This window comes from Vespula vulgaris, chromosome 5 (genome assembly GCF_905475345.1).
Source record: "Vespula vulgaris chromosome 5, iyVesVulg1.1, whole genome shotgun sequence".
Taxonomy (NCBI): Eukaryota; Metazoa; Arthropoda; class Insecta; order Hymenoptera; family Vespidae; genus Vespula; species Vespula vulgaris.
Window position 1 is genome coordinate 8,274,484 of NC_066590.1, and position 15,930 is coordinate 8,290,413.

The 15,930-nt window shown below is 33.5% G+C and overlaps 2 protein-coding genes across 9 annotated transcripts in view; both read left to right on the forward strand.

Annotated features, from left to right (window-relative positions):
- The window catches only part of LOC127064104 (janus kinase and microtubule-interacting protein 1-like), a 38,155-nt gene extending 28,714 nt beyond the window's left edge, over window positions 1-9,441 (forward strand). The window contains exons 7-14 of one of the 4 annotated variants that reach the window (XR_007781594.1): window positions 2,377-2,463; window positions 2,934-3,050; window positions 3,444-3,770; window positions 3,875-4,102; window positions 4,464-5,345; window positions 5,494-5,730; window positions 7,491-7,632; window positions 8,262-9,441. Coding sequence is in view for 1 of the 4 variants with exons in the window: in XM_050994668.1 (XP_050850625.1) it covers window positions 2,377-2,463; window positions 2,934-3,050; window positions 3,444-3,770; window positions 3,875-4,102; window positions 4,464-5,345; window positions 5,494-5,730; window positions 7,491-7,514 (1,902 nt within the window). In the remaining 3 variants the exon portion in view is untranslated. Of the gene's footprint in view, window positions 1-2,376; window positions 2,464-2,933; window positions 3,051-3,443; window positions 3,771-3,874; window positions 4,103-4,463; window positions 5,346-5,493; window positions 6,408-7,490; window positions 7,634-8,261 lie in introns of those variants that run through there. The other 3 variants (XR_007781592.1, XR_007781593.1, XM_050994668.1) reach the window with 3 other exon arrangements.
- A 1,523-nt stretch (window positions 9,442-10,964) lies between these two features.
- On the forward strand, window positions 10,965-15,780 carry LOC127064105 (uncharacterized). 5 transcript variants are annotated; one of them, XM_050994670.1, is made up of 12 exons: window positions 10,965-11,886; window positions 11,977-12,110; window positions 12,190-12,318; window positions 12,637-12,858; window positions 12,936-13,026; window positions 13,105-13,317; window positions 13,394-13,944; window positions 14,143-14,303; window positions 14,377-14,756; window positions 14,849-15,057; window positions 15,356-15,552; window positions 15,615-15,780. In XM_050994670.1, exons 1-12 carry the CDS (start codon window positions 11,685-11,687, stop codon window positions 15,778-15,780), a joined length of 2,655 nt encoding a protein of 884 aa, XP_050850627.1. In that variant the 5' UTR covers window positions 10,965-11,684. The 5 variants fall into 5 exon arrangements, with proteins under 5 accessions (XP_050850627.1, XP_050850626.1, XP_050850628.1 ...); XM_050994669.1 differs by having other exon boundaries at window positions 10,965-12,110; XM_050994671.1 differs by having other exon boundaries at window positions 10,965-12,110; window positions 13,517-13,944.
- Window positions 15,781-15,930: the final 150 nt, after the last annotated feature.

The window sequence follows — 15,930 nt, forward strand, 5'->3', positions numbered from 1 at the left end:
GATCTATCCAATTTATTTTTTACTTTAAAAGAAATCAAAAACAGTTAAGTATTTATCTAGCTTTAATTTATCTCTATTTATTCTCGTCGAGATTACTGAATATATAAAACGTAATAACGTAAACTATCTTTAGTAAGATTCATTATGTGGGTCATTGCCTGGTTCGTTTTATTGTGGAGAAAGCAACAGAGAGGGAAGAATGAGAAAAAGAGAGAAGGAACATATTGATTGCAAGGTCAAAGTTCATTACCTGAACAGAGTTCTTGTTTAAAATTGTACAATTATCATAATCAGAAATACGTAAATTTCTCTTTTAAGCATCACGTGAGCACTCGTTCTGCATAATGAATCTAATAATATCCTGGATGCACACATACATTTGTATACAATGTATATATGCAGAATAAAGATGACGTCGATTATAATTGCAAAAACTAATTCTTTTTTCTTTTTTTTTTTTCTTTCAAGATAAATATTTGTCATCAAGTAAACGCTATGACTTCCGGTAAAAGTAAAACTTTTCGCTCATTTCTTTACAGACGATCACGGAAGAGTCTTCGAAGATTTCTGTTTTTTCAATAATTTCTTCTTGACGAGTCGAAAGTTGATTTCCCAAGAGTAACGCTAAATCATCGGAAAGCTTGTTAAAAGATCTTTTTTTAGCTCACCTATAGTATCTATGATCGATCATCATCGAAGTTAGAGATCTGAGTACTATAACGTGCGTATATACATACATACATATTGCATATGCATATACATATGCAATACATATACACATACATATACTTACTTACGATAAACGCAACATCTGGTAAGCGTTCTTGCTCGATTCGAGCGACCGATCACTTTCGCTAATCGAAGCCACGGTATTGCCGGTTTGTCGACCCGATAGAACGTGTCTCTTATCCAATTTTTATCAAGTCTTCGTTTCTCTTAAATTCCTTTACCATTCTCTCTCTCTCTCTCTCTCTCTCTCTCTCTCTCTCTCTCTCTTTCTCTCTTCACCATACATAATACCGTTTCTTGAACATGATCGAGAAATGACAAAGAGAAACGAACATTTCAATATTTTCGATAATCGTCTGAAAATATTTAACAATTACAAATTACTTTTATTAAAAAAGAAATTGAATATTTCTATCTATTGTAATAAAATCAATTATATTAGATCTTGATATCGATTAATCAAAAGGATGATGTATTCGAACAAGACTATCAATCTCTTCGACTGATCTAAAGGAACGTACATAGACACGTTCCTCTGATCTCGTCGAAGGATAAAACAAGAAGAGTCGAGATTGATAGGAAGGAAAGAGGCAATAATGAAAACGTAACAGCTCGATGACCGGATCCGTGTCCGTTTCGTAACTCCCATCCGCACTTTCCCTGTTCGACCGATACGATCTATTGACTCTCCTTTCATCGTCGTTCTTCTGACAATGACCGTGTATTCTTCTCTCTCTCTCTCTCTCTCTTCTTTCTCTCTCTCTCTCTCTTTCTCTCTCTCTTTCTCTTTCTCTCTCTCTGAATTACTTCCTTCTCCTTCTCACGGAAATCTTTTCTCTTTCTTGTCAGGGGTCATGACATTTGGTTCCCTCGCAACGACAACGAAAGGATGACGAAGACGATTCTGATCGAAAGAAAATCGTTTCTTTCTCTTTTACAGTACAAACTTTTCCTTTTTTAGCATAACGTCGTCTGAAAGGCGTGTTAAACGTGGCTGTCGACTCCACGATCGAGAAAGTATGACACAAAAGCACTTTCTGCACTTTTCTTCTCGACGACAATCGTTACTTGCTTAATTCATCTCCTTCTTATCATTTAAAAATTTCTAATAAACGTTAAATATATTCTTATTAATCGAAAAATAATAGAAAAGGCCATTATGCGATTTGTCTGTATAATAAATAAGATTTATTTATTAACTATTGCAATTAATGTGATTTGTTATGAAAGAGAAAAAGTTTGAATTGTACCGAGCCACGATTTCGTAAGAAAAATTTTTAAGAAATATACGCGTACTCTAATTATTGTTCGCTAATCAAACATTTTGAAAGACAGAGAGAGAGAGAAATTACATACATTTCGGACTAATTTTCAACTTCGCGATATTATTGAACCGACAAGAAAAAAAAAAGAGAAGAAAAAAAATAAGATAGATGATTATCTAATTCCATAAAAATTTATCTAGTTTTAGTTTCCCTTTGCTAGAATAAAATAGATTCAGTTTCTAGTCTCACGACGTGCTCTACTTATCGACGATCTTTTCTTATTTCATTGCCATTAATTCGCACCACGAACGAGGTTCGTTCATTTGCTTGTGCGTAAATATACGGTCGATAGTGGTTAATAATAGCTTCGTTCTTATTGCAGATGCGGAAGTTACAGGACAGCGAGAGAAACGGACCGATTCGGTCGACGTCTCGCGGAGAGAAAAAATTCCTCGCGGAGGATCATACCGTAAGTCCTTATTTGATTGCTTGATAATTACATTACACTTCAACATAACCATAATAATTGCATGGTTTATGTAACAAGACGTTTTCTAACATCAAACGAATTTCCTTCCAACAAATTTATGAAAAAAACATGAAAAAGTACTGCGAATTTCTTTCTGCTTAATATTCTCGAAATGTAAAATTGAATTTTTCTATTTTTATTGAAATTAAAAATAAATAAAATTACAGATATATTAATATAATAATAAATAAAAATACAGTATACATGTATAATCAAATTTTTATCATGTTATTTTACACTAGGTAAAAGTAAACAATTAGAAAGTATATTTACTTGTAAAAATTTAATAAATTATTATCAACGTTCATAAAACAATGATAAAAAGGAAACAAATATTATAATGGAAAGATCGATAAACAATATTCGGTAAGATTTGTTTATCTTGTTTCTTCTTTTTATGCATATTGCAGTTGTATATTCGCGAAGTCGGCTGCGACAGAGCTATAGCCGAAATCGAGGTCGAGCGCCTTCGTGAGCTTGCGCTTGAGCAGCAAGAAGTCATCGAGATACTCAGGCAAACAGTCAAGGTAATGAATTTCATACGCGAAACAAATTAGAAATGATTCTAAAATTAATTTTCTAATTCTGTTGTTGAAATTTATTTCGTTTAATAATACGATAATATATGTAGAAGTAATACAATGCTTTCTTATTAATAATAAGAAACAAATGATTTAATTAATTTTTTATAATAATAAAAGTTAATTACACCATAAAAACGATCAATTGTAAAAACACTTAAAAATTATAGTAGCAAAATAAAATTTAAAGATAAAAAAGAAAACAAAAGGATTTCAAGATTGAATCTCATGAATTCATTAATACTTGTTGGTTAACTCTCTCGTTTATATAATGATCGTGTGTCCATTCTCTTGTACATACGTAACAATAACGGTGTCTGTCCTTCGTGCATGGGAAAGGAAAAGGAACGAAAGCTCGAACAACTGTCGAATAAGAAAAGGAAAGAGGAATTCTATAGGCAATGGTTGGAACTCGAGCCAGTGGCCGAAGTGGACGACGAGGAAGATCATGAGGAAGGTGATAGTGCTCTTTCCAGTGCACCATCATCCCTCTCTCCTCAGCCTGGTGGTTGTGGACAATGGCAGGGATCAGGTGTCACTAGAGAAGCTTACGAAGCTGTTCTTATCGAAATCGAAGAACTCCAATCAAAGCTATTGGACGAACGTCAAGAATTGTCTCGTGCGAAGACCGAAGTTCTTGATCTTGAAAAAGCTCTTCTGCAGGAGGTAAGCAATTTTTGTTTATCGATAAATCCCGTTTTTTATTTTAACAAAAATGTCCTTTTTCTTTTTTCTTTTTCTTTTTTTTTCTTTTTTTTTTTTATTACTAGACGAGGTGCAGCAATCGTAACAAACAACTGGAAGAACTGAACGAGAAATTGCGAGCAACTGAAGAACGAGAAGCTAATCTCCTGGTGGAATTGTCCGAGTTGAGAGAACAAAACGAACTTCTAGAATTCAGACTTCTCGAACTGGAAGAGTCACCCGCTCGTAGAGAGAATCCTGATCACACGGCTGATAGCGGTATTGTCTCGCCGGAACTGTTACATCCGAGCAAGGTAAAAAAAGTCTCGTTGTTGCTTGAAAGAAAGAGGTAATATTAGAATCTTCTTCGAATGGAAACGTTTCCATGTATCGCATTTCAATAAGAATGAAAAATTCAGAGAGCATTCGCTACTGACTCTCTTATATAATCGCGTTTGAAGGTTACTTCACAAACGCATACGAATACATATATGCATATAATTATTTATTATATAATAAAAATGAAGAGTATAATTCAATATAACAAGATAACAAATATATAGGATAGTAAAAAAAGTATATATGTGTATTTAATAATTTGAATTTAAATTTTTCATAAAAATTTCATATAAAGAAAAAGAAAATCTACCCACGTCCACATACGATTGATTACAGGATCAAACAAACAAGCAAAGAAATCGTGCAGTGGCTACAGTTATCCCATACACAAACAATAATAATTACGCTACTACACGTTCGGTTTCGCCTGTACCACGAAAACCACCCCTGTCTCTTCAAGAAAGTGGAATTTTCGAAGAAGAAGATGAGGAGAGCCTAGAGGTCGAGCTAGCGAGTCGTGGAACACAAACTGAGATACCTTCCGGTGAACTTCTGCAGGAGGTTCAACGTCTTCAAGAACTTCGTGCACGAATTCAAGAACGTGCAGCTAAAGTAACGAACCCAACAATCTGCTCGATCGATCCAACTAGAACCTGTCCTCCACTCGACACGGACGTTGATTCGATCGTTCAATTGTCGTCCTATCAGGATCGCATAAGAGATTTGGAAGAAAGATTAGAGGTTTACGAAGAAGCTGAAGAAAGGCAAACCGAAGAAAGGCGAGTGACGAAGCAGAGAGAAGAAGAATTGCTTGATGAGAATTACAGGCTGACGGAGAGGGTTTACTGGCTTGAGAACAAATTGCGTAACGTCGAGGAGCTCATAGAGAATAGAAGCAGAAGTAGAAGCAGCGATAGGCTTCGTATTAATGAACAGGAGAAAATGGAGAACGATAAACAATGTGACTGTCAAGTTGTTGAAAAGAGGGAAATGATAATGGACACCTCCGTCATGGCAAAACAAAAAACAAAGGAAGAACGTAACGACGAAGGAAATGTAACGATAGAAGTAATGGAGGAAGTACTGAATCGTTCGAAAGAAGTCCAAACAGCTGTTACCGGACCGATTGAAGATTGTCCTCATTGCCGAGTTCGTGAGATGACTAAGAAAAGCGAACAGACCGAGCGATGGATCGCACCGGAAACACAGCGTATTATGGTAAGACGTAATAGTTTGTTTTGTTTTTCAGAATAACGAATCACTTCCATGGCGAATAATTTTTATTTATTTATTTATTCTTGTAAAAATGTAATATCTAATTCATTCGTTTGAAACTGAAACTAATTAAACGGAGTATCCATTTCAGGTCGAAGTTGTCCAGAATTTTACGGAAGTAGTCGAGGAAGTAGCAAAGGAGGCCAAAGAAGAAGAAAATGGCGATATCGACGAGGTGGATGGCAACGAGAAAAACGAGAACGATGGGGATCTAGGAAGAAGAAGAAGGGTCTCGCAAGTTCCCGTGACGTTGGAGGAGAATCGAAGGGAGAACGAATCGATCGATTCGCTCGTTACCTTAAACGACGAGTTGGAATCCGAAAAGAAGGTTAGACAAAGGCAGAGTAAGGCTAACAGGAGAGAGAGACAAGATTATTCGACAAGAACGTCGAAGGGGAATGTTAGGTTATCCTCGAAGAGGGTTAAACGTCGTGACGAGTATTACGAGCGAAGGCATCATCGATTGATTTTGTATCAGGAGATCTGCGTTTAGAAGTAACCAATTAGTGCGATAGTTTATCTCGGTGATTAGAAGCGGAACGCGAGTGGAAGTATTTTTTTTTTCTTGTTAAATTAGATTTAATATCATCGAACTGGGCGGCCATATTGTGTTACATGAATCGAACGGCCGAATTGAATTTTCTTTTCCTTCTCTCTGTTTTATATACGAGGAAAAAGTCGCATAAACAGACTATATACGATAGCACAAAATTGATTGAGTAAAGACAAAATCTCGTCGTCTTATGGCTAAATGATGATCGTCGAAAGAAGATATCGCGGAAGAGGAAAAAGAAGGGGAAAACAAGAGGCGGAAGAGTCGAGGAGAAGATGGAGGAAAATTAGCTGAAGTTTATCTTCCGGCATAACGCAATGTCGAGCTCTCGAAAGGAGCTCACGGATTCGAGGAAGGTTCGTAAACCGTTGAGGAGGCATGGAAGACGAAACAGACACGGTTTCCTCGAGTTGAATTTAGATCAGCGACCGACGACTCGAAACTGGCCCAAGGTCAGTTTTCGTCAATTCGTTGTCTTCTTCGTAAATTGCCGCGTTAGTGCCGTAGTCTACAAAATAACGCTGCCATTAGACACATTTTTCTAAAATTTTCCTAGTTATTTTTATACATACATACATATATATATATATATATTTCTTGTTCTATATATACACACACATATTATGCATACGCTACTACACCTCCTTCCACTTCGCTCGACTGGTTCTGTCGCTTCGTTTTACTTTCCATCTCAATTTTAATCGTTGGTTAATAATAGGACGTATAAATAGTTTCGTCGACTAGTGGGTACATGTCTATATAGTCTAGTGTATAACCGTCATTTTTTTATTATTTATACTTTCTCCATACTTTTCTATTAGCAATAATAGCGAGTTGGACGACGATCTCTTCGCAGGTCGTTCAGTGGTTATGGTGGTGGTAAAAATGGCGCTTCTTTTCTTCTACTTTTCGTCATCTCTTTACAACAAGGCTAATCTTTCTAATTATGCTTTTAATTATTATTCAATTTTTCGTAGATCTTTATGCGAGTGTATAGTAAGGCGAATAAGCCGGAAGGAAACGATCGCGATAAAAGTCAATGAACAAATCAGCACTTGATATATTGTATTTATAAGAAAAGTGATACAATTTGTTGAGTATATTGATTCTCGGGTCTTAAACAACGACTTTTTTATATATAAGATGTCTCTATAAATTGTAGAAAAAGTCAATATTTTAATAGTTTAACATTTTTGTCGTTGGAATTATTAGTCATCTAATATTTATTGCTTTATAAATATACAGGAGCTTAAAAAATATAATAATTTTTATTCCACGCAATTTTTTGTTTAATGTTTTCAAATATATATTTTATCGGACACAGTCTATGTAACGTTCTACATGTCGTTCGCTCCAAATCGATTTCCTTTCCCTCCGACTTTCGCAGTCGATATGCAAGTCTCCATTTACGATAAGTCGAAGACATTCGTTCGACATTTTTTCACGAATACGAATCACTTGTCGCGAAGAATATATTATCATGCGGAAGAAAAACAAGGATCGCCCACTACTTTACCGTGTATCTTCTGTGGCAGGTGATCTACTTTCGCTGGAGGTGAAGGTCCTTTCGTCTCTTGTCGGTGTAGACACCATTTGCACACGCGCCTATACTCAACATCATCGCGAGTACCACGATACGATCGATAAACTTCACGTTGATCTCAATGCACTAGCAAGGTAAAGATATAAAAAATAATATATAGCTTGTTTTTTTCGTTTTGTTTTTTTTTTTTTTAGATTAATTTCATTATTAAACTTAAGTTGAAAAAACAAAATAATTTTTCTTTATTTTGAATATGAACATCGTCGTGGTCTAATCGAAAACAAAAACGAATTAACTCTATTTTTTGGCTTTTGTATTATACTATTTTAATATCGAAGCTATTTCTCATCATGAGATGGCAATATTCTATTATATATAATCCTTCATCGTAAACAAAATTTAAAAAACATTATTCATCAATTTATCAATTTCTTCTGCTTTTTGTTTAATCGAGTAACTCATTGAATATCACGAAATTATCAAAGAAAGCCGATCTTATTTTTAATAAAATGCACAGATAGAATGCACAGAATTTCTGTTATTTTCCATTCATTGATTATAAAATCAAATGATTCGATAATGATTCATAGTGAGAAGTAATAAGTAACTAGAGAACTAATCGTTAGATGAGTCACTATTGAAAATGTTAATTTTTTAACGTTAAATAGTTGACTCATTTATTGAAATGTTAAATCAATTTTACGTATGAGTAATCAATAGAAAAAGAATCGTAGAAAAAAATCGAAATATTTCATTGTTACAGGACAAAATGGCTGGCGTTGCTTGACAACGACCAAGCATCGACCAGAATTTGTTCCTGAGGAAAGAACAGCGAAGTCATCGTCATCGTTGAGTACCATCGAGAGCGAATAAAAAAAAGAGAGTATCATGCGCGCTTGTAAATCGAAGCCGACAGGTTACATCGATAAAGATAAAAAGAAGCCAATACAAAGAAAATCGAAAGACTCTTTTGCGAGTGCCAAAATTAATATAATCGGTTTATATATAAACGAGGACAAATCAGATTGTATGAATTTCGATTTCGAATTCATCTACATCTGATAGAGATATATTTTGATATATTTTGATACTTATTTCTTTTTTAATTTTTTTCATTCGACGTAATTGAAGATCGTAGGAGATTCAAACAAGACAGATTGAAAAAATACCAAATAAAGAAAGTATCAAAAATGTCGAGTCTATGGAAAGTCGATCGAGAAAAAATGTATTGATCGTCATTCTTGTTCGAATATTATTCGAAAAACAAATGGCGATTTAGTCGATAACGAAACTTTCGTATACAAATTTCGTAAATCGCATTTTTTTTCTTATATCGTATTGACTCGTTTTATATTCCGATAAAAAGTTTGAGACCGAATACTCAAAAAGAGAACTTTGTTTCGCCAATATAATCGTGCTTTCCAAATCGTGCTTGATTTTACGAAAAATAAAAGAAAAAGAATTAAAAATCCAGTTTGATTCGGATAAACGCTCACGATTCTTAGTTCTCTCCTATATATTTTTATTGATAATATAAATCATTAATTTTTTACATCGCACGAATTTGCTTCGATAAAAAGGCTTCGTATCGTTGATTTCTATCCGTGAAACTTTTTAGATTATAGAAAAAGAAAGAAAAAAAGTCGATCCTTGCCATTCTTCATCCTCGCTTTTATATAAAACAATACCCGCTTTGTTTACCGGAAACGTAATCTCCACGTAAGCGATTTTACGAAATACGAGTCGAAACGAATTCATAATCCCAACGAAGATATATGTACGTACGTAAGTACTTACGAATGCGTACAAACGAAAAAAATTGTATTTTATTTTTCTTTTTTAAAATCGAATGCGACGGAACGATATACGTATATATGAAAATACGTGTATTTTTAACGAAAAAAAAAAAAAAATCAGAAAGAAAAAGAGAGAAAGAGATGAAACCATTGGCCTGCGTTATTGTTCGTGCCTTTGGAAAGAAAAGAGACAGAGAAAGAGAGAGAGAAAGAGAGAGAGAAACAGAAATAAATAAACAAAAGGAAGTGTGTGCGTGTATGCCAGCTTTGAATTATAATATACGTATACAAATTATATATATTATTTGAATAACTTTGTAGGATTTACAAAACGTGTCTCTAGTCCACTTTTCATTCGAGCGTAGCTCCACGTTCTTTTTACCATATCGTTTCTACAGTGGTTAGTTTTTGAGTTTTATCCTTTAGTTTTACAAGTATGTATGTATGCCTAAGCACACTACTACTGTATTCATAACTTTACACGAGTCTTGTTATTTTTATTTTCTTCTTCGTCTTCTTGCTCCTTTGTTTTCTTTTTTAGTGCTACGCGGTCGACATGGAACTGTTTGTTCGTTTTATCCTTTTATCATGTACCCGTATACGAAATAAACTTGATATTGTTTGCGCGAATGTATCGTTATTTTTCTTCTTCTCTTTTCTTTTTTTCTTTTTTTTTGGTTTTTTTAAGATAAAAATATATATATATCCTGCTTCTGACAACGTTCAGTTTGATATCAATTGTCACATTGAATATACAAGGAGAACGAGGAATAAAATCTTGAAAATGTTTCCTCAGAAACATGATATAGCTATCGCAAATAATAATATACAATTTTTTACGATCACAATTGTATAATGAAAAGTTTTAAAAACTTTATTTACGTATATTCAATTTTTTTTATTTTTATTCGTATCTTGGAGCACCCTTCGATTTACGATTTACGTGAGGATCTGTAATTATTAAATATCTTGTGTATCTTTACATGAATGTTTAAGAATGAAATGAAAATAATTTTATCGAGTAGGAAATTCAAAATACTTCTCTTCATGCGTCTTAATACCAAAACTATTTAATCTGATTTTTGCCAATTTGTCAATTTAATAGATATTTGAAAAGACAATTAATTCGCTTTTATAGGTGTATAATATTAAATAAATAAACGCGTTATTTATTAATGAATTTGATAATTCCAGTATTGAAACGCAAAAATATGTGTAAGCAAATATATATATATATATATATATATATATATATATATATACATACATATATATATATATATATATATATAAATGCGTGTACGTGTGTACCTGCCAGAAGTTCCATCATGACAAGAAACTTTTGGAGACTGTTCGGATCTGTTAGTACTGACAACGGCAGCGCTCATTAACAACGACGGTAATGCACACTCCATAAAATGAACCCTCTCAATAAGAGCTGCACGACGTCTCTCTAACGAGGCGTTCCTCTTCTCGTAACCCCTCATCATACGCTTCCAATAGCTCACGTTGTCCTTTCTACCTTCGTCACATTTATCCTCTGCTTTCAAAGTTTTCGAATCGTTTTCCATTTAGTACGAAAAACACCGGACGAGAGAAAGAAAATGAGAACAAAATTTTGGTAAGCCGAGAATAGGTTAAAAACTATTGTTTATTAAAATCCTGAATGGAGTTACAGACTCGAAAAATTGGAAATGGAAAGGCCAACCATAAGACAGATTTCTATGAAATTGTTTGTTATTTTACTGACTTTCAACATACTGTGTCAAATAAAACATTCGTAATGGACTCTTTCAATTATTTGATTTTTAAAGATAATTATTTTTTAGTATACATAGATAATCGTTTAGTTACTTTCAAACTCTTAACGAAAGCAATTAATTATTACTTATTCACATCTATCTATGTTATAATAATACGGAACGATTAAGCAAAAATATTATTTCGTTATATGATTTAAGTCACTTCCAATTGCTCCATTCATTTTATTTCTTAAATTGTCTAAATCGTTTATTTCCTGTTATTATTTCCTTTAATCAAGATAATTTTATAAAGGTCAACTTCCCAATGGTTCTAACTAATTATACTCTTATTCTATCCAATTTAACAGTCCAGTGTTTTATGGAAATCTGTAGTCGCTCGCGAATAAAAAAACGAAATAAAAGAAAAACAACTTCGTATCGTCAACAGCAAATAATTGCGTAGAAAAGAAGACGGAGATGCAGCAATATTCAGAAAAATGGATCGACGTCGTCGACGTCGTCGATTGAAAACCTGCAAAAAATTAACAAAATCGTGAAAATTCCTATTTCATAAAAAATTCTTTTTCGTGACAGATTTCTATTCACGAACAAACAATAAAACAGAAAAAGTAGAAAAAGAAAAGTTCAATGATGAATCAAGAAACTATTGTGAAACTTATGACGCCTCTCACCAACAACAATGGCGACGGATTGTATACACAGGCTCTTTTACCAGGACTCTTTCGTGCAGTCGTCGTAAAGCTAAATAATAAAAATAACAAGTATGACGATACTAATAGTAGTAACAATCCTCGTCGAAAACGAGAAGATGCAATCGCCTCGAAATATGGTACGAGTCAATCGGCTAGACCGGATTGTGATCGTCGAAAGATTCACCTTCAATCATCAAATCTTTCAATCGGTGATATCCTTTTAATAGCTAGCGATAGTCACGAGACAGTATCAACTAATCCTGGATCTCGTTCTAATGTTTGTCCTGCATATCATTTCTGCGTTGAACGTAATACCGGTAATATGGTAACCATGAATCAAGATTCTATTATCAATAGCGAAGTAAATTATGATTTGAAATAATCTTATAAATTTGATTAGATATAAATTTGATGAGATTTTAACAGAGTTCTTGTTGCAGTTACCGACATTACGTGAACTTTTAAAACCAATTAAACAAACAGCCCTCAAAATGAAACAACTTAGTCAATTAAAAGACGAGGTACCTCAAACTGAAATCGTCTGTCATCAGTTAAGGCAAACAAACGATGTAAGAAATAGAGATAAATAGATTAAGAAAAATCTCTTGATCTCTGACATCCAGGCTTTCTAGGGTGCAAACGTGTCGATCTAGCAAAATTAAGTCGCAGGATTAAAAAAAAATGCTACTCACCAAATTTCGTCGAGCCGCTATTCCTCATCCCTAATTTTATTTGCAGAAAGTTCGTCGCTCGCCCTGGAAAGCCCGGGCTCATCGAGGTCCACTTGTTCAGAACTTTCAAAAACACTTGGGAATTATGATTATCGGAGAAATTTGCTCGAGAGAAATTATCTGAGCAAAAGGATTCAAAATGATATTTTTTAGCAGTTTCGTGAGCCTGAAAATGTATCTTCAACTTGTCAGTTGTGTGGGATGAAATATAGTAAACTTATGTCGAACCCGAATGATAGTAAAAGGCAACAAGGAAGCAACATCTATGGGAAGAGGGACAAAATGGATGGTAATATTTCTGTTCAAATAATATCAAAACCAGAAACTGAAACTCAATACGTTCTTGATGATCCTCTTCTAAGTCTTATTCGACAAATAGTAAGAACATTACTTTATCAGACTCATAATTTAATTTTAAAGAAAAAATTTGTTATCATATTCTTACAAATCCATAGGTAACCTGTATATTAGAGACTTCACAAGAACATCAAGAACAATTGGAATCTCAAAAGAAAGAAGTACCATTATGTAAAAGCGCGAAAAAAGGTTCAACTCTTAACGAATGTTATTGTTCTTTTACATAAAACTTCGTTTCGTTTTTATTCTTTTTCCTTCTTCTTTAAGAATGCTCGCTATGTCCTGGTTGTTTGAAACCTCGATCAATAACAATCACCGATGACGAATGCAGCGAAGTGCAAGATAGAGGCGTACAATTTCAAGAATGTCTCGATGATGATTCAAATCGAAGCATTCAATCTTACGAATACGTAAGAACAATGGATGTTGGCTGCGAATGTCAAGTAGAAAAAAAGAGCGATGAATTAGACGCAATTGATAGTAATTATATAATTATTCGTCCATTTTGAAACATGTTCTTTCCATGTTTAACATTTCTTTTATTCCTTATCTTTAGCTTGTTATGGAGAGTATGGAATTAACCAGAATAAATCCCTCAATTCATTTTTATTGAATATTCTGACGATGTTAATAACTGGTCATGAAACGATTGATTATATAGAAAATATAAATGTTACAGATCCAGTTTCTTGTACTAAGTCTAGATCTAGATGCTTAAATGGTGCTACAAGTAGCATGTCGTCGAAAAAAGATAAGTGTACTGATTGTACTTGCGATCTTGATTCTGAAGTCATATCTTCCAACAAAATTGAAGTAACAAGCGAATTGTCTTATTTACTTGAAAATGTCGAAGCTATGAGTATGGAAATTGATTCAAAGAAGGATGTTGCTACATCCACGTATTCGATTTCTGTATTCAGTCAAATTACTTCCATGTTACAAATGAAATCAAGGAAAAATCCACAGTTATCTTCTTCGACTCAATGCGATATCGGACCTGAGTCTATGTGCAAATTGTCTTCCAATATCGGTAGTCAAGTAACATTTGCATCCGATACGCAGAGAAAAATAACGAGAAAGGAACAGGATCGTAGTAACTCGGAAGAGGTTAGAAAATTGTTTAAACTTTTACGAATGGATATGTTCTTATCTGGAAAAAATTAACATAAAATATAGGAAATTATAAGAAATTAACAAAATGTCGGACAAACAAAAAATCTTTGAATAAATACTTCGTTTTTAGCATGCTAGTTAGCTAAATATTAATTTATGCTATTATTATGTATATTTTTAAACTTTTCATAGGTTTGCCCGTGCGGATGCGGATACTTTTTAGAAGGTGAATCTACTTGTTCCTGCGGATGTGCACAATTTCCAAATTCACCATGTGTAGCTCTAAGCAATTTAAAGGAAGTAAAAAAAGAGATGAAATGTAAAACAAGTAATCCTACAAGTAATTTGACAATGTACGTTCTATATCAATTATTTGTTCTGTTTTTCTTTTTCATCGTATAAAAATTTGTATCTTGTTTTAAACAGATTAGACCAGAAAAAGAGTGGATCAAGTCGGACTATAAAATTGGAAAAGAGTAATTACGTCCCCGATTGTCAATTTTGTAGTTGCTCTCATTTCTCAAATATAAACGTTCCAATGGATCCAGTAGTGCAACGAATGAATAATATAATCGAGCTTCAAAATACGATGCCCAATCCACAGATAAAATGCGAGAGCAGTTGTAAACATTTAGATGGCGACAAACAACTTAACTTGGAAGAAGAAGCACAAAGATTGCAACAGAAAATTGAATCGTATAAAAAAGAAAATGAATATTTTCGAGAATTAATACAATCTTGTAGTGGTTGCCAGAAAAACTCAAAAATGTTGTCCTGTCCTCCACCAATCAGAGCAACGTATTCTGGTTAAAAATATATCCTATATCCAAAGTATATTATATTTGATTTTGTTTAATTCCTAATAATTTCTTTCTAATCATTTATACTATAATTTCAGGACTCGCAACTGCAATTGATATCTTACAAACTAAATGCCGAAGCAAAGATAGCATGATAGCCATTTTAGCGGAAGGATTACGTGGTGTTGTCAATTATGCTCAAATAGCCAAAAATTTAGCCGCGCCTTGTCTCGAATATACATATTGGGATTTCGATCGTTTTGCTCTTTATACGTATTTACGTAAAACCATAAGTAAAGTTTCTATGGTACGTATAATCATAAAGTAGTCGAACTCTAAAATTAACAAATAACTGACAAAAATTTGCTTTTACATAAAATGCACAATATATATCTTTTCTCCTGTCCTAATTGTATCATCTTCAAAAAAAAAATTGCAAGTTTTTTATATCGAACAACATTAAGTTATCGATATTTTTTATTCAACCGCATACAATAATTTTCATTATTTTTGGATGAGTCCAATTCGTTGTCACGATTAACTTTGAATGATAATAAAAAGAAATTATTTTCTGCTCGTTAAAAACTTTCAATTATTTCTTACAGGAAGAAAAAAAAGATTCATCAAGCGAAATAATGAAGGAAAACTGCGATACTCTTATTGATTCATGTTACGACAATACTGTACCACCACCACCGACGGATTTCAAAGTCATACAAGAACTCTGCAAATGCCTTTTACTCTCGTGGAAAATACCGGAGAATCTTAAAAATGTTGCTGGTTATCGGATTTATGTTAATGGGTAAATATTATTTTTTTCGTCATCAAAAAATCGAGACGATCAAGACTTCTTAATTTTCACAGAGATTCAGCGACCAACGTGAGATCTCCAAACAGAACGGAAACAATTTTAGGAATCATGAATTCTACAAAATCCATAGAACTGAAGTTACATAGCTTTAATAAATGTGGTGTATTATCCGAACCAGTCACGATAACTTATTCTTACAAGAATTCGAATAGCAAGTAGCAATCATTGATTTTTAAAATTTGTCCGGATCTTGCATGTCGGTAAAACTTCATTTTTCATACTACTATTATTAGCTATCATTTCGAGGAAAAGAAAAAAAATGTATTCGTTCGATGTCCACTTATCCTTTCATGTTTCCAAACTAATTCA